The sequence below is a fragment of the Hyla sarda genome, chromosome 7 (genome assembly GCF_029499605.1).
Source record: "Hyla sarda isolate aHylSar1 chromosome 7, aHylSar1.hap1, whole genome shotgun sequence".
NCBI lineage: Eukaryota > Metazoa > Chordata > Amphibia > Anura > Hylidae > Hyla > Hyla sarda.
In genome coordinates, this window is record NC_079195.1 from 159,878,161 (window position 1) to 159,903,223 (window position 25,063).

Below are 25,063 nucleotides of genomic sequence, written 5' to 3' on the forward strand. Positions count from 1 at the left end.
AGGCCCCCAAAATTTGTTAGGCAATTTCTCCCGAGTACGGAGATACCCCATATGTGTCCCTAAACTGTTGCCTTGAAATACGACAGGGCTCCAAAGTGAGAGCGCCATGCGCATTTGAGGCCTGAATTAGGGATTTGCATAGGGGTGGACATAGGGGTATTCTACGCCAGTGATTCCCAAACAGGGTGCCTCCAGCTGTTGCAAAACTCCCAGCATGCCTGGACAGTTAATGGCTGTCCGGCAATACTGGGAGTTGTTTTGCAACAGCTGGAGGCTCCATTTTGGAAACAATGGCGTACCAGACGTTTTTCATTTTTATTGGGAAGGGGGGCTGTGCAGGGGTATGTGTATATGTAGTGTTTTTTACTTTTTATTTTATTTTGTGTTAGTGTAGTGTAGTGTCTTTAGGGTACAGTCACATGGGCGGGGGGTTACAGCGAGTTTGAGCTGCCGCGCAAAATTTTCTGCATCGCAAACTTGCAGCCTGATACTCACTGTAAGCCCCTGCCCATGTGAATGTACCCTGTACATTCACAGGGGGGACCTTCAGCTGTTGAAAAACTACAACTCCCAGCATGCACAGTCTATCAGTGCATGCTGGTAGTTATAGTTTTGCAAAAGCTGGAGGCAGACGGGTTGGGAAACACTGAGTTAGGAAACAGACAATGTTTCCCAACCAGTGTGCTTCCAGTTGTTGCAAAACCACAACTCCCAGCATTCTCAGGCATGCTGGGAGTATTAGTTCGGCAACATCTTTAGAGCCAGATGTTGCCGAACTACAACTCCCAGCATGCTTGGGGTTGTAGTTTTGCAACATCTGGAGGACTACAGTTTGCAGACCACTAATACAGTGGTTCACAATCTGTGCCCTTCCAGATGTTGCAAAACTACAACTCCCAGTATGCCAAAACTGTCCAGGCATGCTGGGAGTTGTAGTTCTGCAACATCTGAAGGGCCAGATGTTACAGAACTACAACTACCAGCATGCCTGGACAGTAAGGGCATGCTGAGAATGTGTAGTTTTGCAACATCTGGAAGGGCACAGTGGTCTCCAAACTGTGGACCTCCAGATGTTGCAAAACTGCAACTCCCAGCATGCCCAGACGCCAAGGGCTGTCTGGGCATGCTGGGAGTTGTAGTTTACATGGTCCCATTACAGCAATGCATGTCGCTTTACGGTGACGTGCATTGCTGTAAAGGGCCCGACCGTGGCTGAAGAGGAACTCACCTGTCGCCGCCGCCGCCATCTTCCTCGCCGGGATCAGGGTCTTCAGGGACGAGGTAAGTACCGGGGCCGGTCCCCAGCACTCCCCAGTCCCCCGTCGCGTCCTCCGGTCTTCCTCCCGTCCTCTCCGGACTTTCAGGGGCCGGGCAGGGCGGGAGGAAGTAACCGCCCCCCCTCCTGCGATTGGTCGGTTAACTAACCGACGGATCGCAGGGAATAGGAGGAGGTGGCAGGTTTGCCACCTCGCTCCTATACATTAGCATGGTCCTGGCTGTCTGTGACAGCCGGGATCATGCGAAATTACCGGGCGGTCGGGTCCCAGAGACCCGATCAGCCAGGTATCGCCGCAGATCGCAAGGGCGATTTCCCTTGTGATTTGCGGCGATCGCCGACATGGGGGGCCTACATGGCCCCCCTCGGCGTTTGCCCTGGATGCCTGCTGAAGGATTTCAGCAGGCATCCAGTTCCGATCTCTGCCCGACGCGCGGCAGAGACCGGAAAACGCCAGGGCGTATGGATACGCCCTGGGTCCTTAAGGCCCAGGGTGTGAGGGCGTATCCATACGCCCTGGGTCCTTAAGAGGTTAATAATGATAATGGGGAGGTTGTCACAGGCGATAAAGAGAAGGTGGAGCTACTGAATGGGTTCTTTAGTTCTGTTTATACTAGGGAAGAAGGAGGAGCTGACATTGGACAGGTCAGTGCTGGGAACACATCATGCAATGTACTGAACTGGCTTAATGTAGAGATGGTACAAGGTAAGTTAAGTAATATAAATGTAAGCAAATCTCCAGGGCCAGATGGATTGCCCCCAAGAGTTCTTAGAGAGGTAAGTTCAGTAATATCTGTACCCCTGTTCATGATATTTAGAGATTCTCTGGTATCTGGTATTGTGCCAAGGGACTGGCGCAAGGCAAATGTGGTACCAATCTTCAAGAAGGGCTCTAGGTCTTCCCCAGGAAACTTTAGACCGGTAAGTTTAACGTGCATTGTGGGTAAATTGTTTGAAGGACTTATAAGGGATTACATAGAGGAATACATAGGGGATACTTGTATTATAAGTGATAGCCAGCATGAGTTTACTAAGGATAGAAGTTGTCAAACCAATCTAATTTGCTTTTATGAAGAGGTGAGTAGAAGCCTTGACAGAGGAATGGCTGTGGATATAGTGTTTCTAGATTTTGCTAAAGCATTTGATACTGTCCCTCATAGACGTCTGACAGGTAAGTTAAGGTCTTTGGGTTTGGAAATTTTAGTTTGTAACTGGATTGAACACTGGCTCATGGATCGTACCCAGAGAGTGGTGGTCAATGATTCGTACTCTGATTGGTCCCCGGTAATTAGTGGTGTACCCCAAGGTTCAGTACTGGGCCCGCTGTTGTTTAATTTATTTATCAATGATATAGAGGATGGTATTAACAGCTCTGTTTCTATCTTTGCAGATGACACCAAGCTTTGTAGCACGGTACAGTCTATAGAGGATGTGCATAAGTTACAAGATGACTTGGATAGACTGTGTCTGGGCATCCACTTGGCAAATGAGGTTCAATGTGGATAAATGTAAAGTTATGCATCTGGGTACTAATAACCTGCATGCATCGTATGTCTTAGGGGGGATTAAACTGGCAGAGTCACTGGTAGAGAAGGATCTGGGTGTACTTGTAGATCACAGACTACAGAATAGCATGCAATGTCAGGCTGCTGCTTCCAAAGCCGGCAGGATATTGTCATGTATAAAAAGAGGCATGGACTCAAGGGACAGGGACATAATACTCCCCCTTTATAAAGCATTGGTACGGCCTCACCTGGAATATGCTGTTCAGTTTTGGTCGCCTGTTCATAAAAGGGACACTGTGGAGCTGGAAAGGGTGCAGAGACGCGCGACTAAACTAATATGGGGTATGGAACATCTTAGCTACGAGGAGCGATTAAAGGAGTTACAATTGTTTAGTCTTGAGAAGAGACGTTTAAGGGGGGGATATGATAAACGTATATAAGTATATTAATGGCCCATACAAAAAATATGGAGAAAAACTGTTCCAGGTTAAACCCACCCAAAGGACGAGGGGGCCCTCCCTCCGTCTGGAGAAGAAAAAGTTTAGTCTCAAGGGGCGACACGCCTTCTTTACCATGAGAACTGTGAACTTATGGAACAGTCTACCTCAGGAACTGGTCACAGCAGGAAAAATTAACAGCTTTAAAACAGGATTAGATACATTCCTGGAATAAAATAACATAAATGCTTATGAAGAAATATAAAATCCCATCCCTTCCCCAATATCACGCCACACCACTACCCTTCAATTCCCTGGTTGAACTTGATGGACATATGTCTTTTTTCGACCGTATTAACTATGTAACTATGTAACAGAACCCTCAGTTTACGCAGAAGATTTTGTTCAGTGATGAGGCAAACTTTTATGTGAATGGTGAAGTTAACAAACAAAACCACCGCTATTGGTCTGACACTAACCCACATTGGATAGGTCCCTCCAAGACTGTTGGAACACAAAAATTGATGGTATAGTGTGGTATATGGGGTACAAAGATAGTGGGGCCATTCTTCATCAATGGAAACCTCAAGGCAACTGGATATGCGAAATTGCTACACGATGTGTTTCCCTCTTTATGCACTGAAGCTAGCACGTTCCCTGAGTTTTTCCAGCAAGATGGTGAACCACCACATTATGGGTGTCAGGTCCGAGCATTCCTAGATGAACAGTTTCCTGGAAAGTGGATTGGTCGTCGTGGGCCAGTTGCGTGGCCCCCAAGGTCTCCGGATCTGACCCCCTTAGACTTTTATCTTTGGGGTCATCTGAAGGCAATTGTCTATACTGTGAAGATATGAGATGTGCAGCACCTGAAACTATGGAGTCTAGAAGCCTGTGCTAGCATTTCTCCTGCGGTGTTGCTATCAATGTAACCCTCTTCTCCCACTCTTCACACACTGACAATCCTACACAATGGGCAGCACATTGAACACATTTTCTTAGTGGTAAGAAACTTGCATGAATACAAAAAACACAACAAAAATTGGGTTACTATACACATCAAAATATATTACCGTATTTATCGGGGTATACCACGCACCGGCCTATAACACGCACACTCATTTTACCAAGGATATTTGGGTAAAAAAGTTTTTTACCCAAATATCCATGGTAAAATGAGGGTGCGTGTGTGCGCGTGTATACCCCGATACACCCCCAGGAAAGGCAGGGGGAGAGAGGCCGTCGCTGCCCGCTTCCCTCCCCCTGCCTCCCCTGGGGTCTAGAGCCCTGCTGCCGGCCCTTCTCTCCCCCTGGCTATCTGCGCCGCTGCCCGTTCTGTCCCCCTGACTATCGGTGCCCCATTGCCGGCGCCGATAGTCAGGGGGAGAGAAGCGGCGCCGACAGCCACGGGGAGAGAAGGGGCAGCGGCACCCATTGCCGGCGCCGCTGCCCCGTTGCCTCCCCTCATCCCCGGTGGCATAATTACCTGGGTCGGGTCCGCGCTGCTGCAGGCCTCCGGCGTGCGTCCCCTGCGTCGTTGCTATGCGCTGCATGACGTCAGTGCGCCGTGCCGTGCATAGCAACGACGCAGGGGACGCATGCCGGAGGCCTGCAGCAGCGCGGACCCGACCCAGGTAATTATGCCACCGGGGATGGGGGGAGGCAACGGGGCAGCGGCGCCGGCAATGGGTACCGCTGCCCCTTCTCTCCCCCTGGCTGTCGGCGCCGCTTCTCTCCCCCTGGCTATCGGTGCCGGCACCGATAGTCAGGGGGAGAGAACGGGCAGCGGCGCCGATAGCCAGGGGGAGAGAAGGGCCAGCAGCAGGGCTCTAGACCCCCAGGAAAGGCAGGGGGAGAGAAGCGGGCAGCGACGGCCTCTCTCCCCCTGCCTTTCCTGGGGGTGTATCAGCGTATAACACGCACATAGACTTTAGGCTAAAAATTTTTACCTAAAAAGTGCGTGTTATACGCCGATAAATACGGTAACTTAAAAGTTATATGGTATAATCCAGTTGCTAATAAACCCAAATCACTACAGCTAGTATGAACTCCCATACATATTAGCACAACAAAAGAAAATTGAGTCACTTTATAGAAATATACAAAATCCAAAATGTATTAAATCACATATACTTAAAAACACATTGGAGGCATAACACTCTCAATGGGGGATAGAAAACAAAAACACCAAGGTGTCACACTGTACCCCGTTCACTAAAAGTAGTAACACAATAAATAAATATACATATATATATATAATGGAGAGCTACAAAGAAAAAGAAAAACAGCCCTATAGTAGTAAATACATACTTAAACAATGCACGGTCCCGGGGAACAGGGTGGTGTCACCCTGTTCCCCGGGACCGTGCATTGTTTAAGTATGTATTTACTACTATAGGGCTGTTTTTCTTTTTCTTTGTAGCTCTCTATTATATAATATATATCTATCTATTATGTGTTACTACTTTTAGTGAACGGGGTACAGTGTGACACCTTGGTGTTTTTGTTTTCTATCCCCCATTGAGTGTGTTATGCCTCCAATGTGTTTTTAAGTGTATGTGATTTAATACATTTTGGATTTTGTATATTTCTATAAAGTGGCTCCATTTTCTTTTGTTGTGGTCATAAACTTGTAAATAACTCATGAAAGAATAAAGTTACGTTAAAACCAAGCAGATCATTGTTTTTCTTGGGAAATTACCAATAAGTTTGATGTGTCACATGACCCTCTTCCTATTGAAAAAACAAAAGTTGGATTCAAAATGTCCGACTTCAAAATGGCCGCCATGGTCACCCCCCATCTTGAAAAGTTTCCCCCCTCACATATACTAATGTGCCACAAACAGGAAGTTAATATCACCAAACATTCCCATTTTATTAAGGTGTATCCATATAAATGGTCCACCCTGTATTTTAATATTGTGTTTAATAAATAAAGTGTGTGTGTCACTTTTTTTTTCAATTTTTTACATTTTTTAGGTAGTACTACTACTCCCAGCATGGAACAGACTGTTTCATGATGGGAGCTGTAGTACCTGTACTAATAGACAGATCACAGCATGTGATTGTCCTTTCTATTGCAGAGATGGAGCGGCTTTCTCCTGCTCTAGCATCACTGCACTATACTCCGGCCTGCCAGTGATGTTAATAGAATTCACATAGAATTCACATCCCTTATTCATATTTCCCACAGAGAGCTGTGTTTGGCCAGATGGTTCCAGCCACTCACAGCTCTCTGCGGGAAATATGAATAATAGGTATATATATATATATATATATATACTCATACTACAGCGAGTCCAGGGAAGAGCCGCCCGCATCTATACATTATACAGGACGATCGCATCGGGTGTCAGAAGTGACACTCTCTGCGATCTATTAATGCAGGTACTACAGCTCCCAGCATGGAGCAGAGTGTGCTCAATGTTGGGAGAAGTAGTACGAGCAGTTAAGGACAGATCACAGCAGGTATCACTCCTGACACCCGATGCGATCTTCCTATCTAGATGCGAGAAAGCCGCCCGCACCTATATATTATACAGGACGATCACAGCGTGTGTCATGAGTGGCACCCGGGGCGATCTGTCTATTAACACAAGTACTACTATTCCCATCATGGAACAGTCTGTTCCATGCTGGGAGTAGTAGTACTACCTACAAAATTTAAACAAAATAAAATAGAGAAAAAAAAGTGAAACACACACACTTTATTAAATACATTATTAAAATACATTACTAATAAAAATTTGCCAAGAATTTATTCGGATCGAAACAATTATTTTATTTTTTTTATTCTCCGAATCGGCCGAATAAAAAATTCACTCATCTCTAATTATGAGTATGCATGTCTCTGTGTGTGTGTGTAAAACATTTTTAATGTGTTATATTGCAGTTTCTTAAGCATATTGAGGTATTAATGGGGTTGTCTGCCAATGTCCCTTTTTCTGCGAATATAGCTAGGCTGCTAATATAAGTAAAACTTTACCTCACCTTCCTCTGCTACCTTGTAGTCTCTAACCACTCAGGGATTTTAGATGGCGCAACAGGTGAGTAGCAGCAATGGCCACAAGGATACTCAGGCAGAGCGAGATAAAGAATAAAAAATGTAATCTGAATAACGCGTTTCAACGCCAGGACCGGCGTCTTCATCAGCTTCACAGGTGAACCTGATGAAGACGACGATCCTGGCGTTGAAACGCGTTGTTCGGATTACATTTTTTATACTTTATCTCGCTCTGCCTGAGTATCCTTGTGGCCATTGCTGCTACTCACCTGTTGCGCCATCTAAAATCCCTGAGTGGTTGGAGGCTGTTTCGTTGTACTTTCACACCATACGTCTGGTGGTGGGATTGGCTGCATGGTGGAAATTACTTACATGCCTACATCAGTGTTGTGCCTGACTGCTAGCACAACCTACAGAGTGAGCATTTTTACATCTACTGCTCGAGATTTTCTCACCTGTATTTATTGCACTATGGAGCGCTCTGTGGTCTTTTGTTTTATGTACCTTGTAGTCTATGGTATAAGGACACCTGATCTCCCGCTAGTCTTCACAGATATTACATTACAGAACCGCTCAGCCAATGAATGTGCAGGAATATTTCCATGCCCACTGTCAGATCAGGCAGGAGAGAGACTGCACAATCACTTTATAGTGACGGAGTAATAGTGTCACTGTCAAAAGCTTGTATTGGTGGAGGGTCAGGTGCTGAAACTTCTACCAATCGCAAGAATAAAAGGGCAGATGTGCGGCTGCTATAAAAAGTGGTATACGGAATTACAATAGCTGTTGATGGGATTTACGGGAATTCTGTTTACCGGAAGTCCCATAGACTTCCATTGTACACATATGTAGCTTGCTTTAACCGAGCACAGTGGAGATGAAATGACACAGCAAGTGCAGCCACACACTTAAGCCCCTTCACTTTTGACATGCCACTGTGATGTTTTTTTAATGATAGTTACGATCTGCTCATGTAAAAAATCCTAACGATTGTTGACCAGTTACCTTAAGGCTGGAACTCCACTGAGTTTTTTTTTTTGCAAAAATGCCATCAAAAAAGCAAATTTTCCCGCACCCAGATGTTAGCTGCAAGTCAATGGTAAACTGCAAAATGCCAGATTCACTTGGCGTTTTTCAGTTTGGCGTTTTTTAATCCTTTTGGCGTTTTTCAGCAATTTCTGGCTCAGAGGCTGGATTTTCAAAACGCCCTGCAAAAACCTAGTTTGGCGTTTTTGCCCTGAAATCGTGGCGTTTTCCTCCCATAGAAGTCTATGGGAGAGCAAAAACGCTCCGAAAAACGCCATATTGGTTTTAAATTTTGTGTTTTTGCAGGCTTTTTTTTAAATTCTTTTTTGGACTTTAGCGATCCAAAAAAAATATGGAGATACCTTTTTTTATTAAAATTTCGTAGGGTACCATAAAAAAAATTATAAAAAGATACAGTAGTGATGGAAAAAATTGTACCTAACGAAATGTATCTTTTTTATTACGAAATGTTTATTCATTTTTAAACATTTATGTGAGCGGGTAAAGCGCTAAAAATGTAGCCGACAATAATAAAAATGTAGTGTGTGTGTGTTTTTCACTTTTTTTTTTAAAACCTTTTTTAAGTAGTACTACTACTCACAGCATGGAACACACTGTTCCATGATGGGAGTAGTAGTTACCTGTACTTATTGACAGATCGCTGTCACGATTCGGCTTCCAGGTAGTGGATCCTCTGTGTCAGCGAGGGATTGGCGTGGACCGTGCTAGTGGACCGGTTCTAAGAGGCTACTGGTTTTCACCAGAGCCCGCCGCAAAGCGGGATGGTCTTGCTGCGGCAGTAGCAACCAGGTCGTATCCACTAGCAACGGCTCTACCTCGCTGACTGCTGAGAAGGCGTGGGACAGAAGGACTAGGCAGAGGCAAGGTCAGACGTAGCAGAAGGTCGGGGGCAGGCGGCAAGGTTCGTAGTCAGGATGGGTAGCAGAAGTTCAGGTACACAGGCTTTGGACACACTAAACGCTTTCACTGGCACAAGGCAACAAGATCCGGCAAGGGAGTGCATGGGAGGAGGTCAGATAAAGGCAGGGAGCAGGTGGAAGCCAATTAAGCTAATTGGGCCAGGCACCAATCATTGGTGCACTGGCCCTTTAAGTCTCAGAGAGCTGGCGCGCGCGCGCCCTAGAGAGCGGAGCCGCGCGCGCCAGCACATGACAGCAGGGGACCGGGACGGGTAAGTGACCTGGGATGCGATTCGCGAGCGGGCGCGTCCCGCTGTGCGAATCGCATCCCCAACGGCCAAGACAGTGCAGCGCTCCCGGTCAGCGGGACTGACCGGGGCGCTGCAGGGAGAAAGGCGCCGTGAGCGCTCCGGGGAGGAGCGGGGACCCGGAGCGCTAGGCGTAACAATCGCCCCTTGCGATCCTCTTGTATAATGTATAGATGCGGTGGCCGCTCTTCTATGGTCCCCTGCACTGACGTTACATAGTTACATACATAGTTACAGATGGTTCCAGCCAATCAAAGCTCTCTGTGAGAAATCATAATGTGTATATATACGGCGTGCAGGGGACCACAGGAGAGCGGCCGCTGCATCTATACATTATACAGGAGGATCACAGCGGGTGTCAGGAGTGATACCCGCAGTGATCTTCCCTTAACTACAAGGTCTACTACTCCCATCATGGAGTACACTCTGCCCCATGCTGGGAGCTGTAGTACCTGCATTAATAGACAGATCGCAGCGGGTGTCAGAAGTTACACTTGCTGCGATCTGTCTATTAATGCATGTACTACAGCTCCTAGCATGGAGCAGAGTGTGCTCCATGTTGGGAGTAGTGCCTGCTAAAGGACACATAACAGCGGGTGTCACTACTGACACCCGCTGTGACCGTCCTGTCTATAGCAGAGATGCAGAGCGGCTGTATACATCGCTCGCATCCCTGCGCTGCACTGTACTGCGGGCCGGCTGCTCATTCATTCATCTTTTCCTCAGAGCTGTGATTGGCTGAAACCATCCGGCCAATCACAGCTCTGGGTGGGAAATATGAATGGCCAGTGATGTGAATAGAGCAGAGATGTGAGCGCTGTATAGAGCCACATCACTGCTATATTATGGACAATCGCATCAGGTGTCAGACTGACACACGGGGCAATATGTCTATAGTACAGGTACTACTACTCCCAGCATGGAACAGTTTTGTTCCATGCTGGGAGTAGTAGTACTACATAAAAAATGAGAAAAAAGAGAAAAAAAGAAGTTAAACACACACACTTTATAAAAAATTTTATAAAAATTTCGTTATAAAAATAAACATTTAGTTAAATACATTTTTACATCCCTACTGCATTCTTTTTTTTTTTTTGGTACCCAACTATTTTGTAAAAAAAAAAAAAAAAAAGCAAAAGGGGCCAAAAACGGCAAATTCCACACAAAGGGAAAAAATGCCAGAAAAAATGCCAAAACGCAGGGAAAAACTGTGGCAGTTTTTCTGGCGTTTTTATGCCACAAAAATCGCAGGGCAAAAATCTCAGTGGAGTTCCAGCCTAAAGGTTTTTTTTTTTTTAGCTTAAGGACATGTTCACATGTGCGTATTTTGCTACCCATTGACTTTAATTGGTAGCAAAATCTGCTGTGAAAAATCTTCAGCAAAATACGCAGCTTACAAAATACGTACCCTTACAAAGAAATTACATGGGCAGCAGGGATTGAGAGATTACATGCAACAGCAGAAGCAGCCCACCACATGTAATATAATTTATGGCAGTAACTGGCATAAATTATAGTGAAAATCTATGCCATCTTATAACTGGTGGGACAAAAATGTGCCTGATTTATTGAGAGGCCATTGCTTTTTGATAAATCCAGTGCAGCTGACACAGGCGGCTTTTACAAAGGGCCTGTGTTGGAAAAAACTGTCTTAGTAAATCCCCCCAGTGTGTTTATTGCAAGGTGGTATTATTCAGTCGCTATGTGCTAATAATATGTGGTCACAGTGTGGTGGTAGTATTGGTCTTTGTATAGTATGTTTTCTTATGTATGAGTTCTTTTGCTTTGTATGAGTAAGGCTGGTCACACCGGCTGAAATGCGTTACTTTGTATCCTGCTGTCTCGTGGCTTGAATAAAGAACCTTTTTTATTTGCACAAGATCCTGCACTGGACTTGTACTTTTTCATAGTACGTTTTCTTAGTAAGGCCTATTCAGATAGCAGAATATGCGCCAAGAGAAATTACTGGTGGAAATTCTGTGCGTAGCACAATCTCTATTGACAGCAATGCATATTCAAGCGGATGTTTCTTTCTTCTTGCAGAATCTGGGTAACGGAATTTTCCACTGCAGAAAATCTGTCATTTGAGTAGGTCAGCAGAAATCCTGGCAGAATTTTTAACCTGGATTCCACTCGGAAATTCTGCCATGTAATTAGGCCCTAACAGTATGGCGGTAATATTGAATTACTCTGTGTAGGTAATATTTGGTCCCCTTAGGCTAAGTGTTTTTTTTTTCTTTTTTTTAACACAAAAAAAAACGCCAGCAAAAATGCCATAAAAACTGCCACAGCTTTTTCCTGCATTTTGGGAGTTTTTCTAGTATTTTTTCAGGTGTGAGAAAACAACCACTTTTGTCCCTTGTGGCAGTTTTTTCACTGCCTTCAGGGAACCACTCTGTGGGTCAGATACTCAGAGCCCCGTCCACAGAGTGTAAGGAGGTGACTAGTGATGAATAGCATCACTGCTCACCTCCCCCGGCCGTATAGTATACAGGGGTGCATAGTGTATACTATACAAGAGCTGGGTATTGCAACAATTGGAGGCTCTATTTGGGAAGACATTGCACTATGGGCGCTCTCCTGAGTGGAGAGTGCCAAAAATTTCCTAACCCATTTTTTGTTTCTTTTTTCTTCTTGTGTATGCAGAGGATTACAGTGGATTCGGTGGACTAATGCAGATTAACTGGATTTTCTTTTCTTTTAATAAAATGGTTAACCTGTTGGGGACGAAGGGCGTTTGCATACGTCCTGGTACTTAAGGACGAAGGACGTATGCATACGCCCATGGGAATTTCAGTCCCTGCCGCGCGCGGAGCAGGGACCGGACCGGGGTGACTGCTGATATCGATCAGCAGGCACCCCACGCAAATGCCCAGGGGGGTCATCAGACCCCCCATGTCGGCAATCGGCACAAATCACAAGTGAATTCACACTTACGATTTGCGCCAATTCCGGGTCATGCGGGTCTATGGTGACCCGGAATATAAGGGGGATGGCGGTTGTCCAAGACAACGACTATCCCCCTGAAGGGATAGGAGTGAGGTAGCATGGGTGCCATCCCTCCTATCCCTGCTATTGGGCATCTAGAAGCGGATCAGGTTGGGGTGGTTAACTTTCGTTTTCCCCGTTCTGCCCACCCACAATAGGCCAACAGGGACCGGGCGCCAAAATCTATTTACCCTGCGGGCGAGGCTGCGGGCGACAATCGGTGTCGGAGATCGGCGGGCGTCATGTCGTGCGGCTGGCTCCCTGGAACCGACAGAAGCCGGTAAGTTGCCTAGCAACATCTAGAGGGCTACAGTTTGAGACCACTATACAGTGGTCTCTACACTGTTGCCCTCCAGATGTTGCAAAACTACAACTCCCAGCATGCCCAGACAAGCTGTCATGCTGGGATTTGTAGTATTGCAACAGCTGGTGGGCTACAGTTTGGATATCACTGTGCAGTGATCTGTGGCCCTCTAGATCTTGCAAAACTACAACTCCCAGCATGCCCACAAAGCAGTTTGCTGTCTGGGCATGCTGGGATTTGTAGTTTTGCAACATCTGGAGGGCCACAGTTTGGAGATCACTGTGCAGTGGTCTCTAAGCTGTAGCCCTTCAGATGTTTCAAAACTGCAAATCCCAGCATGCCCAAACAGCAAACAGCTGTCTCGGCATGCTGGGAGTTGTAGTAGCGTACCTCCAGCTGTTGCATAACTACATCTCCCAGCATGCACTTCGGCGATAAGTACATGCTGGGAGTTGTAGTTTTGCAATAGCTGGAGGGACACTGGTTGGAAAACAATGAGTTAGGTAACAGAACCTAACTGAAGGTTTTCCAACCAGTGAGCCTCCAGCTGTTGCAAAAGTACAACTCCCAGCATACACCATTTGTCAGTACATTCTAGTAGTTGTAGTTTTTAAACAGCTGGAGGTTTGCCCCCCCATGTGAATGTACAGGTTTACAGTAAGTTTTTCACCGCAGCGCAAACTCGTAGCGGTAAGCTCACTGTAAACATCCACCAGTGCGAATGTACCCTAAAAACACTACACTACACATAATAAAGGGTAAAACACTACATATACACCCCTTACACTGCCCCCCCCAATAAGAATGAAAAACGTATTGTACAGCAGTGTTTCCAAAACCGAGCCTCCAGCTGTTGCAAAACAACAATTCCCAGCATTTCCGGACAGCCACTGACTGTCCAGGTATGCTGGGAGTCTAGCAAAAGCTGGAGGCCCCCTGTTTTTCGAATCACTGGCGTAGGATACCCCTATGTCCACCCCTATGCAATCCCTAATTTAGTCCTCAAATGCGCATGGCGCTCTCTCATTTTGGAGCCCTGTCATATTTCAAGGTAACAGTTTAGTGCCACATATGGGGTATTTCCTTACTCGGGAGAAATTGCACTACAAATTTGGGGGGCTTTTTCTCCTTTTACCCCTTATGAAAAGGAAAAGTTGGGGTCTACACCAGCCTGTTAGTGTATAAAAAAATAAAAAAATTACACTCACATTCTGGTGTTGCCCTTTACTTTTTATTTTCACTGTTCTGGCACCACGGGGGGCTTTGTAAATGCACATGGCCCCCGACTTCCATTCCAAACAAATTCTCTCTCTAAAAGCTTAATGGCGCTCCTTCTCTTCTGAGCATTGTAGTGCGCTCGCAGTGCACTTGAAATCCACACATGGGGTATTTCCATACTCAGAAGAAATTGGGTTACAAATTTTGGGGGGCATTTCTCCTATTACCCCTTGTAAAAAAAAAAGTAAAATTTGGGGGTAAACCAGCATTTTAGTGATATTTTGTTTTTTCATTTACACATCCAAATTTAACAAAAAGTTGTCAAACACCTGTGGGGTGTTAAGGCTCACCGTACCCCTTGTTACGTTCCTTGAGGGGTGTAGTTTTCATAAGTGTGCCATGTGTTTTTATTTTTTTTTTTTTTTTTATTTTTTTTTTTTTTTGCTGTCCTGGCACCATAGAGGCTTCCTAAATGGGACATTTCAGAAAAACTCACTCTCCATAATCCCATTGTCGCTCCCTCCCTTCTGAGCCCACCGAACACTTTACATACACATATGAGGTATTTCCTTACTCAAGGGAAATTGGGTTACAAATTTTGAGAGGATTGAAATGAAGTTCACACATGTCTCGGGAACCGCCAAAATTAGAAGCAAATCCCCATAGAAAACCTCTTCTAAACTGGGCAGTTCCCGAGACACGTGTCATCAGAGAGGACTTAGACAGAAAAAACAACCTTAACTTCAGAAGCTCATAAGTACTGAAATGATTAAGATTTTTTAATAGAAATAATTTACAAATCTGTTTAACTTTCTGGAGCAAGTTGATATATTAAAAAAAAGTTTTTTCCTGGATAACCCCTTTAATGCTTAAAGTGACAGTGGTCAGATTTGCAAAAAATGCTTCCGTCCTTAGGGTCATAATGGGCTTCATCCCCAAGGGGTTAACGAGGGCTGTGGGGGAGGGGGGTTAAATAAAAGAATGTTTCCAATGTGTCATGTTTTGTTTTTTTTAATTGAATTTTCAGGCTTAGTAGTGGAAGCCGGCTTATTGACAGAATCCATTACTAAACCGGGTCATTACCCCGTTACCCAACGCCAGAGGGGTACCGGGAAGAGCCGATACCAACAGGCCTGGAGCATCAAAAATGGTGCTCCTGGGCCTAAGCAGTAACAGGCTGTCATTATTTATGCTGGGGAGGGCCAGTAACAATGGTTCTCGTCCACTCTGGTAATGTCAGGCTGTTGCTGCTTGGTTGGTATCTGGCTGAGAATAAAATAGGGGTAACCCTATGCATTTTTTTTATTTTTAATGAAAAAAAAACGCATAGGGTTCCCAGTATTTGTATTCTCAGCCAGATACCAACCAAGCAGCAACAGCCTGACGTTATCAGCCTAAATAACCCCAGCCTGTTATCAGCTAGGCCAAGAAGCGCCATTTTTTGATGCTCTGGGCCTGTTGGTACCGACTCTTCCTGCCTCTTCCTGTGGCAGTGGGTACCGGGGTAATATTTGGGGGTTAGTGCTAGCTGTTTTGGGGCTAATGCTAAGCCCCGGCATAGTAATGGATTCCGTCAATAAGAAGGCTTCTACTACTAAGCCTGAAAATTCAATTAGAAAAAAAAACTGACACATTGGATAAATTATTTTATTTTTCCTTTGGTCATCGGGGCATGCTGGGAGTTGTAATTTAGCATCAGCTGGAGTCTCCCTGTCTGGGAAGACTGGCAGAAGGGTCTGTTCCCATTATACAAAACGCACTGTTAGACTCACCGCAGTCGACTGGAATTCTGGGTAGTAGATCCGCAATACCACATTGGTCTGGAGCTGGTGGTGTAGTGGATCCGCTGGACCTGTGTGGCAAATTACACGGACCGTACCAGGGAGCGGAGTCTTAGGTGCCGCTGGTTTTCACCAGAGCCTGCCGCAAAGTGGGATGGAATTGCTGCGGCAGGCGGCACCGAGGTCGCTACCCCTGGCACGACTCAACCACAACCTTAAGTCGTGGTGTGAGGGGGAAGGGTTTGGGTTTTTAGAGCACTGGGCTGACTTTTCATTGGGGTACAAACTCTACTCTACGGATAATTTGCACCTGAATGGAAGGGGGTCTGCTGTGCTGGGGGAGAGAATCCTGGAAAGGGTGGCTGAGTATTTAAACTAGGTGAGTGGGGAGAGGATAATAAAGCAAAGAAAGCAGACAGTGGGATGGATAGGTTAGAGAGGGGTCAGGACATAATGGTGGGTGGAGAGGAGTCCTGTGGGGGAGGTTAAGAGCAGTGGATAAGGAGATTCATGCGTTACAAACCAGCTGTAAAAATAAATGTAGCCCGAAAAAATGTAATCCCAATAATTCAAAAAATTCCATTAGCCCCAATAACTCAATAACTACAATAAGCCCCATTAACTCAAAAAATACCATTAGCCCCAATAACTTAAATAACAACGTTAGACGCAATAACGCAAAAAATCCCATTAGCCCCAATAACTTAAATAATAACGTTAGACCCAATAACTCAAAAAATCCCATTAGCCCCAATAACTTAAATAGTACAATTAGCCCTTATAACTCAAATAATAACATTAACCCCTAGAAAACCTCTTCTAAACTGGGCAGTTCCCGAGACACGTGTCATCAGAGAGGACTTAGACAGAAAAAACAACCTTAACTTCAGAAGCTCATAAGTACTGAAATGATTAAGATTTTTTAATAGAAGTAATTTACAAATCTGTTTAACTTTCTGGAGCAAGTTGATATATTAAAAAAAAGTTTTTTCCTGGATAACCCCTTTAATGCTTAAAGTGACAGTGGTCAGATTTGCAAAAAATGCTTCCGTCCTTAGGGTCATAATGGGCTTCATCCCCAAGGGGTTAACGAGGGCTGTGGGGGAGGGGGGTTAAATAAAAGAATGTTTCCAATGTGTCATGTTTTGTTTTTTTTTATTGAATTTTCAGGATTAGTAGTGGAAGCCGGCTTATTGACAGAATCCATTACTAAACCGGGTCATTACCCCGGTACCCAACGCCAGAGGGGTACCTGGAAGAGCCGATACCAACAGGCCTGGAGCATCAAAAATGGTGCTCCTGGGCCTAAGCAGTAACAGGCTGTTATTATTTATGCTGGGGAGGGCCAGTAACAATGGTTCTCATCCACTCTGGTAATGTCAGGCTGTTGCTGCTTGGTTGGTATCTGGCTGAGAATAAAATAGGGGTAACCCTATGCATTTTTTTTATTTTTTTTAATGAAAAAAAAACGCATAGGGTTCCCAGTATTTGTATTCTCAGCCAGATACCAACCAAGCAGCAACAGCCTGACGTTATCAGCCTAAATAACCCCAGCCTGTTATCAGCTAGGCCAAGAAGCGCCATTTTTTGATGCTCTGGGCCTGTTGGTACCGACTCTTCCTGCCTCTTCCTGTGGCAGTGGGTACCGGGGTAATATTTGGGGGTTAGTGCTAGCTGTTTTGGGGCTAATGCTAAGCCCCGGCATAGTAATGGATTCCGTCAATAAGAAGGCTTCTACTACTAAGCCTGAAAATTCAATTAGAAAAAAAAACTGACACATTGGATAAATTATTTTATTTTTCCTTTGGTCATCGGGGCATGCTGGGAGTTGTAATTTAGCATCAGCTGGAGTCTCCCTGTCTGGGAAGACTGGCAGAAGGGTCTGTTCCCATTATACAAAACGCACTGTTAGACTCACCGCAGTCGACTGGAATTCTGGGTAGTAGATCCGCAATACCACATTGGTCTGGAGCTGGTGGTGTAGTGGATCCGCTGGACCTGTGTGGCAAATTACACAGACCATACCAGGGAGCGGAGTCTTAGGTGCCGCTGGTTTTCACCAGAGCCTGCCGCAAAGTGGGATGGAATTGCTGCGGCAGGCGGCACCGAGGTCGCTACCCCTGGCACGACTCAACCACAACCTTAAGTCGTGGTGTGAGGGGGAAGGGTTTGGGTTTTTAGAGCACTGGGCTGACTTTTCATTGGGGTACAAACTCTATTCTACGGATAATTTGCACCTGAATGGAAGGGGGTCCGCTGTGCTGGGGGAGAGAATCCTGGAAGGGGTGGCTGAGTATTTAAACTAGGTGAGTGGGGGGAGGATAATAAAGCAAAGAAAGCAGACAGTGGGATGGATAGGTTAGAGAGGGGTCAGGACATAATGGTGGGTGGAGAGGAGTCCTGTGGGGGGAGGTTAAGAGCAGTGGATAAGGAGATTCATGCGTTACAAACCAGCTGTAAAAATAAATGTAGCCCGAAAAATTGTAATCCCAATAATTCAAAAAATTCCATTAGCCCCAATAACTCAATAACTACAATAAGCCCCATTAACTCAAAAAATACCGTTAGCCCCAATAACTTAAATATCGTTAGACGCAATAACGCAAAAAATCCCATTAGCCCCAATAACTTAAATAGTACAATTAGCCCTTATAACTCAAATAATAACATTAACCCCAATAACTCTGAAAATCCCATTAGTGAGACTATAAGTGTAAAACTTAATGGAAATGTAAAGTGTATGTTCACAAATGCCAGAAGCCTAGCAAATAAAATGGGGGAGCTGGAGGCCTTGATACTGGAGGAACATATTGATATAGTTGGGGTCACTGAGACATGGCTGGACTTCTCGCATGACTGGGCTGTCAATCTGCAGGGTTTTACATTGTTTCGCAAGGATAGAATGAACAGAAAAGGTGGTGGAGTCTGTCTGTATGTTAGAAGTGGTATGAAAGTCAGTGTGAACGATGTCATAGTGTGTGATGATTCTGAGGATGTGGAATCACTGTGGGTAGAATTACAAAAGGAGGGAAATACTGAAAAAATTATATTTGGTGTAATCTACAGACCCCCTAATATCACTGAAGAGATAGAAGGTCGGCTGTATAAACAAATAGAGAGGGCCGCCCGTGCAAGTACAGTGGTAATAATGGGAGATTTTAACTATCCAGATATAGATTGGGGCCGGGGGCTGGCTAAAACTACAAAGGGGAGAAAATTCCTAAATTTATTGCAGGATAATTTTATGTGCCAGTTTGTGGAGGACCCAACAAGAAGTGATGCCTTGTTGGATCTGATCATTTCCAACAACGCAGAGCTGATTGGTAATGTAACTGTGCGGGAAAACCTTGGTAATAGCGACCACAATATAGTTACTTTTGACTTAAAATGTAGAAAACAAAGACAGACGGGGAAAGCAAAAACATATAACTTTAAAAAGGCAAATTTCCCTGGGCTGAGAGCTGCACTACAGGACATAGACTGGGGGGAGGTGTTCTCAAATACTGATACAGAAGGTAAATGGGACATCTTTAAATCAACTCTAAATAACTATACAGCTAAATATATACCAAAGGGGAACAAATATAAACGATTAAAACTAAATCCTATATGGCTGACAAATGAGGTTAAAAGAGCAATAAACAACAAAAAAATAGCCTTCAAAAAATTCTAATCTGATAAGTCGCTATAAAATTTAAACAGTACAAGGAGCTTAATAAAATCTTTAAAAATGTAATAAAAACAGCAAAAATTCAAAATGAGAGACAGGTGGCCAAAGAAAGCAAAACTAATCCTAAATATTTTTTTTAGATATATAAATACAAAAAAAACAAGGACAGAGCATGTAGGACCCCTTAATAATGATAATGGGGAGGTTGTCACAGGCGATAAAGAGAAGGCGGAGCTACTGAATGGGTTCTTTAGTTCTGTATATACTATGGAAGAAGGAGCTGACATTGGCCAGGTCAGTGCTGGTAACACATCATGTAATGTACTGAACTGGCTTAATGTAGAGATGGTACAAGGTAAGTTAAGTAAAGTAAATGTAAGCAAATCTCCAGGGCCGGATGGACTACACCCAAGAGTTCTTAGTGAGGTAAGTTCAGTAATATCTGTACCCTTGTTCATGATATTTAGAGATTCTCTGGTGTCTGGTATTGTGCCAAGGGACTGGCGCAAGGCGAATGTGGTACCAATCTTCAAGAAGGGCTCTAGGTCTTCGCCAGGCAATTATAGACCGGTAAGTCTAATGTGCATTGTGGGTAAATTGTTTGAAGGACTTATAAGGGATTACATACAGGAATACATAGGGGATAATAGTATTATAAGTGATAGCCAGCATGGGTTTACTAAGAATAGAAGTTGTCAATCCAATCTAATTTGCTTTTATGAAGAGGTGAGTAGAAGCCTTGACAGAGGAATGGCTGTGGATATAGTGTTTCTGGATTTTGCCAAAGCGTTTGATACTGTCCCTCACAGACGTCTGACAGGTAAGTTAAGGTCCTTGGGCTTGGAAACTTTAGTTTGTAACTGGATTGAACACTGACTCATGGATCGTACCCAGAGAGTGGTGGTCAATGATCACAGACTACAGAATAGCATGCAATGTCAGGCTGCTGCTTCCAAAGCCGGCAGGATATTGTCATGTATCAAAAGAGGCATGGACTCAAGGGACAGGGACATAATACTCCCCCTTTATAAAGCATTGGTACGGCCTCACCCGGAATATGCTGTTCAGTTTTGGTCGCCTGTTTATAAAAGGGACACTGCGGAGTTGGAAAGGGTGCAGAGACGCGCGACTAAACTAATATGGGGCATGGAACATCTTAGCTATGAGGAGCGATTAAAGGAGTTACAATTGTTTAGTCTTGAGAAGAGACGTTTAAGGGGGGATATGATAAACGTATATAAGTATATAAATGGCCCATACAAAAAATATGGAGAAAAACTGTTCCAGGTTAAACCCCCCCCAAAGGACGAGGGGGCACTCCCTCCGTCTGGAGAAGAAAAGGTTTAGTCTAAAGGGGCGACACGCCTTCTTTATCGTGAGGACTGTGAATTTATGGAACGGTCTACCTCAGGAACTGGTCACAGCAGGAACAATTAACAGCTTTAAAACAGGGTTAGATACATTCCTGGAACAAAATAACATTAATGCTTATGCAGAATTATAAAACTACATCCCTTTCCCTTATCCCCTTACACTTCAATTCCCTGGTTGGACTTGATGGACGTATGTCTTTTTTCAACCATACTAACTATGTAACTATGTAACCATGTAACCACAGTAGTGAAACCATATTGCGATCCATAGGTACAGGTCCTCCACTCCAAAGTAGGTGCACAACTGCACTTGGGGTTGAGCACCTTGTATCACCTTAGATCACGTCAATGTAATTGTTTGTTTAAAGTCAGTCATGTTTAACGCATCTACATACACATTTATCTGGTGTCAGGATGCCATTGTGGTACTTGTGACCGTTTGCAGGCATCCTCCATTGTATGCAATTTTTGCTGGGGATATTGCCCTTAGCAGCGGTGTACAAGTGCAGGACCTCCGCCCCAGCAAAGGTGCACAACTGCACTTGGGGTTGAGTTTCCTGCTATAACCATGTTCATGCAAATATAAGCGATATGTCTTTGCTTAAGGCTTATACTAATGCACCCATTTATCTTGCTGGGTAGCATTAGGGTTTCACCTGTGAGGCCTGCTATAAAAGGAACCAACCAGGGGTGTGGCTTGTAGCTTGTCTACTCCCTCCCATTGTATGTGTGCCTAGTCCACACTGGAGGTGACTGAGGAGCAATCTGCAGGTTGGACCTATGGCTGCCGTATTTTGGTTCCTGGTTTTATTTATCTGGCCAGGTAGGTTAGCGGATAGGTCCCGCACCATCTGAGTAACCTTGGTGTGGTGTGCGGGCTCAAGTGTGTCCTTTACATAAGGATATGCTGGCTAATGTCTCAGTTTTACATCAGTTTTGAGGGTTAGCTAATGGCATTGTTTACATTAACCACAGTAGTGAAACCTTATTGTGATCCACCCCAAAGTAGGTGCACAACTGCACTTGGGGTTGAGCACCTTGTATCACTTTAGATCACGTCAATGCAATTGTTAATATGTATGGTGATAATATTTTCTCCTTGTATACTGATATTTTTGGTTGTATACTGTAATTATTGGCCTCAATATACAGGATTTGGTCAGTAACAGTATAAGTGATTTGTATAGTGACAATATTCCTCCTTGTATACTGGTATTATTGGTGATCGTGGTCTCAGTGTACTGGACTGAATTTGCCACGGAGCCCATGGGACACTAGTTACATCCTGATCTTTTATTTGTCCTGCCACCACTTTGGTGCTCTGGCGACAGCGCAACCATTTCGCAGCCAATTGTATTATGAGAAGTCTGCATAAAATAATGTGGGCCTCATGTTTCAGTTTTGCCTAAGACCTCACAAAGTCTAGAGCCGCCTCTGATGTTGTGATTGGCATTGATCACAGCATCTGAAGGGTTAATGGTGGGCATCAGCTTGAGTGCTCATGTCCTCCATTATTGGTGAGTCCTCGGCTACTGATAGCAGCTGGAGCTCATCTGTTGTGTAGCAAGCTCTGCTCCTGTGCTTGCATTATAGCTGCACTGTTAATGTACAAAGCTGTGCATGACATTAAATCACTGCAGAGCTGTATATTTATGGAGCCTGTCCTTAAGGGGTTAAAAAGAGAAGAGGAGAAAATGAAAAAATGATAATTGGCTGTGTTCTTAATGCCACATTGAGGTTTAGGTGTCTGGAGTGGAGTCCGTATTAGTATAGGTGATCAGGTGTGGGGTCTGGACTAGTTTATGGGGTCTGGTCCTGGGTTGGTATTAGTTAAGGGGGTCTGGCTTAGGGTATGTATTAGTAAAGGGAGTCTGGCATGGGGTCTGTATTACTTTAGAGGTCTGGTCTGGGGTCAGTATTAGTTTAGGGGGTCTGGTTTGGAGTCTTTATTAATTAGGACTTAGCATCTGAATTTGTGTTGCTAACTAGATTGGGGATAACTTCAGAAGTGAGAGACCAATTATATCTCAGCAGCAAACGCAGCAGTCAACAGGAGGAGTCTTCATGACAGTCTGGGCCGGATGAAGAAGAAAAGGTTCTGATGGTTCTGATCAGAGAAGACTTCACCCGTGAGTCATCGGATTAGAGGGTCTAATGTGATCGGGTCTGCGTCGCCTGTAGAGCTGGAATCACCACTATATACACATTGTAAAAGGGACATTGGTCCGTGTATAGTGGTTTTTATTTAGTATCAGCATGGTGGTATTAGGCTAGTTTCACACTGCCGTCGCGCACCGCCCCTAACGGCTATAAGGCTCTTTTTTTTTTCTTCTTTTTTTTTTCAGCCTTTAACGGCCGTTATCGGGCCAGGGCACAACTGGCAATAACGGGTCCCGATGGATCCCATTTACTATAATGGGGTCCGTCAGGCGCGGTTATTTTGTAGCAGGAGAAAAAGACGGTGAAAGCAGTATTTTTTTCTCTCCCGCTTTTCTCCCTGGCTCCCCTGACGGACGTCACACTGCCATGTCCTAACGGCAGTGTGAAAGAAACCTTATCCCGTCACTATATGGTGGAAATGGTGTTATTAGTGATATTGGTCTGTGTACAGTGGTTTTTATTTCATAACAGTATGATGGTATTATCTAGTCACAGCTGTTTGTAGTATGTCATCCTGGTGTGGAGGTATTATTTGAATCCCTGACCCTTGAGAAAATCTTTCATGCTCCCTTGGTGAGTGTCAGTGCATACACTGTATGCCTCACCACTCTCTTACACTTACGAGGGATAGGGGGCATATTGTATGTGGGCTGGTAAGGTTTCTCTGCCGGGGAGGATTTTCAGTCCCAGTCTGGCCCTGCTAGTGGGGGACAGCTCACACACAGCCATGCAGTTACCTTGTTGCTCATTGGCCCCTGCTCTTCTACATAATGACTGTCTCTTCTCCTCGATTGTGCTCTCCCCATTACCTTTCTCCTCTTTAGTTTGACTGTCCTTGTTGCCATGCCGTGCCACAGGCAGGTAGTCTGTCAGCTTGCTCTTTCTCCCCATTATCTGCAGTCCTGGGAGCTGCTCAGACTTGTATTAACACTCCTACTTCTTCCTTGTTTATCCTCTGCTTGCCCCCTCCCCTGCAGCCAGTCACTTGTCACATACTGTACTGTACACATACAGACTGCGCCACCTAGTGTGCACAAGGAATGAATGTATGATATTATGCAATCAGTCTCACATGCTTTTCTTTAAGTTTATAGAAGGTTTGGAAATTCTGTGTGTACTACTGGACAGCTTTTTAATAGAGAATGTAACTCATTTAACAAGGCTAGTTATGAAAAAAACAAGTCTAGGCTAGTTATTAAAAAAAAATGTTCTTTGTCTAGGGAAATGTTCCATGTTTTGGCATAATTTTTTTCTTCTTTGCAAAATTTTTTATTTATTAAACATTTTATAAACATTATAGCAGTCAAGGGAGGGGAAACAGGGAAAGGAAGGGTCGAGTTCAGTAGGACAAAAGTGTGGAGAGGGTAGAGGGATTACTAAAGCTGTATAATGGAGGACTACCACTATACTAAAGCCTCTTTCCAAAGCCACTCTAGATCCAAAGAGGAAGAAAGAAAAAACAGACAAGAAGACTGGTAGAGGGAGGTAAATTAGATATCCAGGATTGGAGTTTCGATTTTTTTTGCAGCAGCGGATATAACAAGAGTAGTTTCTCATGGACTCATTTCACCCGGGTTGAGTCTGGGAGAATACTAAACACACACCAATGTGTGGTGAGAGGGCAAGTCAGAGATTAGAGGCCATGTACACTCCAACCCACGCTTTAATGGAAGGGCAGAACAAAAAACAGTGCGTGAGAGGTCACCATGAGGGGTTCTACATTTTGGGCATGTGGGATCAGTGGTGTTACTAATAAGGCAACCCCTGTGGGGGGAGATATATGCCCTATGTGGGATTTTATAAGCCATCTCTCAAACGCAGATGGATGAAAAAGGTCCCCAGTCTGCCAAAGGTGAAATATAGGTAGCAGGTTACCTCTTGGAAGTCAGGATTGTGGACTAACATCAAAAGTAAGGAATGGTAGGGGCTTAACCCCTTAGCCCAATTTGGGCCTTAAGGACTCAGACAATTTTATTTTTACGTTTTTTGTTTTTTCCCCCTTGCTTTCAAAAAATCATAACGCTTTTATATTTATTTGCATATTCATTTATGTATATTTATATGTGCATGATCGGGGCATCGCTCCGATGCTCGGGG

At 44.6% G+C, this 25,063-nt stretch overlaps 1 protein-coding gene across 2 annotated transcripts in view; it reads right to left on the reverse strand.

Annotated features, from left to right (window-relative positions):
• The window catches only part of POLD4 (DNA polymerase delta 4, accessory subunit), a 104,370-nt gene extending 80,456 nt beyond the window's left edge, over window positions 1–23,914 (reverse strand). The window contains exon 1 of one of the 2 annotated variants that reach the window (XM_056531129.1): window positions 23,776–23,914. In XM_056531129.1, the coding sequence (XP_056387104.1) occupies window positions 23,776–23,857 (82 nt within the window). In that variant the 5' untranslated portion in view covers window positions 23,858–23,914. Of the gene's footprint in view, window positions 1–23,703 lie in introns of both variants that reach the window. The other variant, XM_056531128.1, reaches the window with a different exon arrangement.
• Between the last annotated feature and the right edge of the window lie 1,149 nt (window positions 23,915–25,063).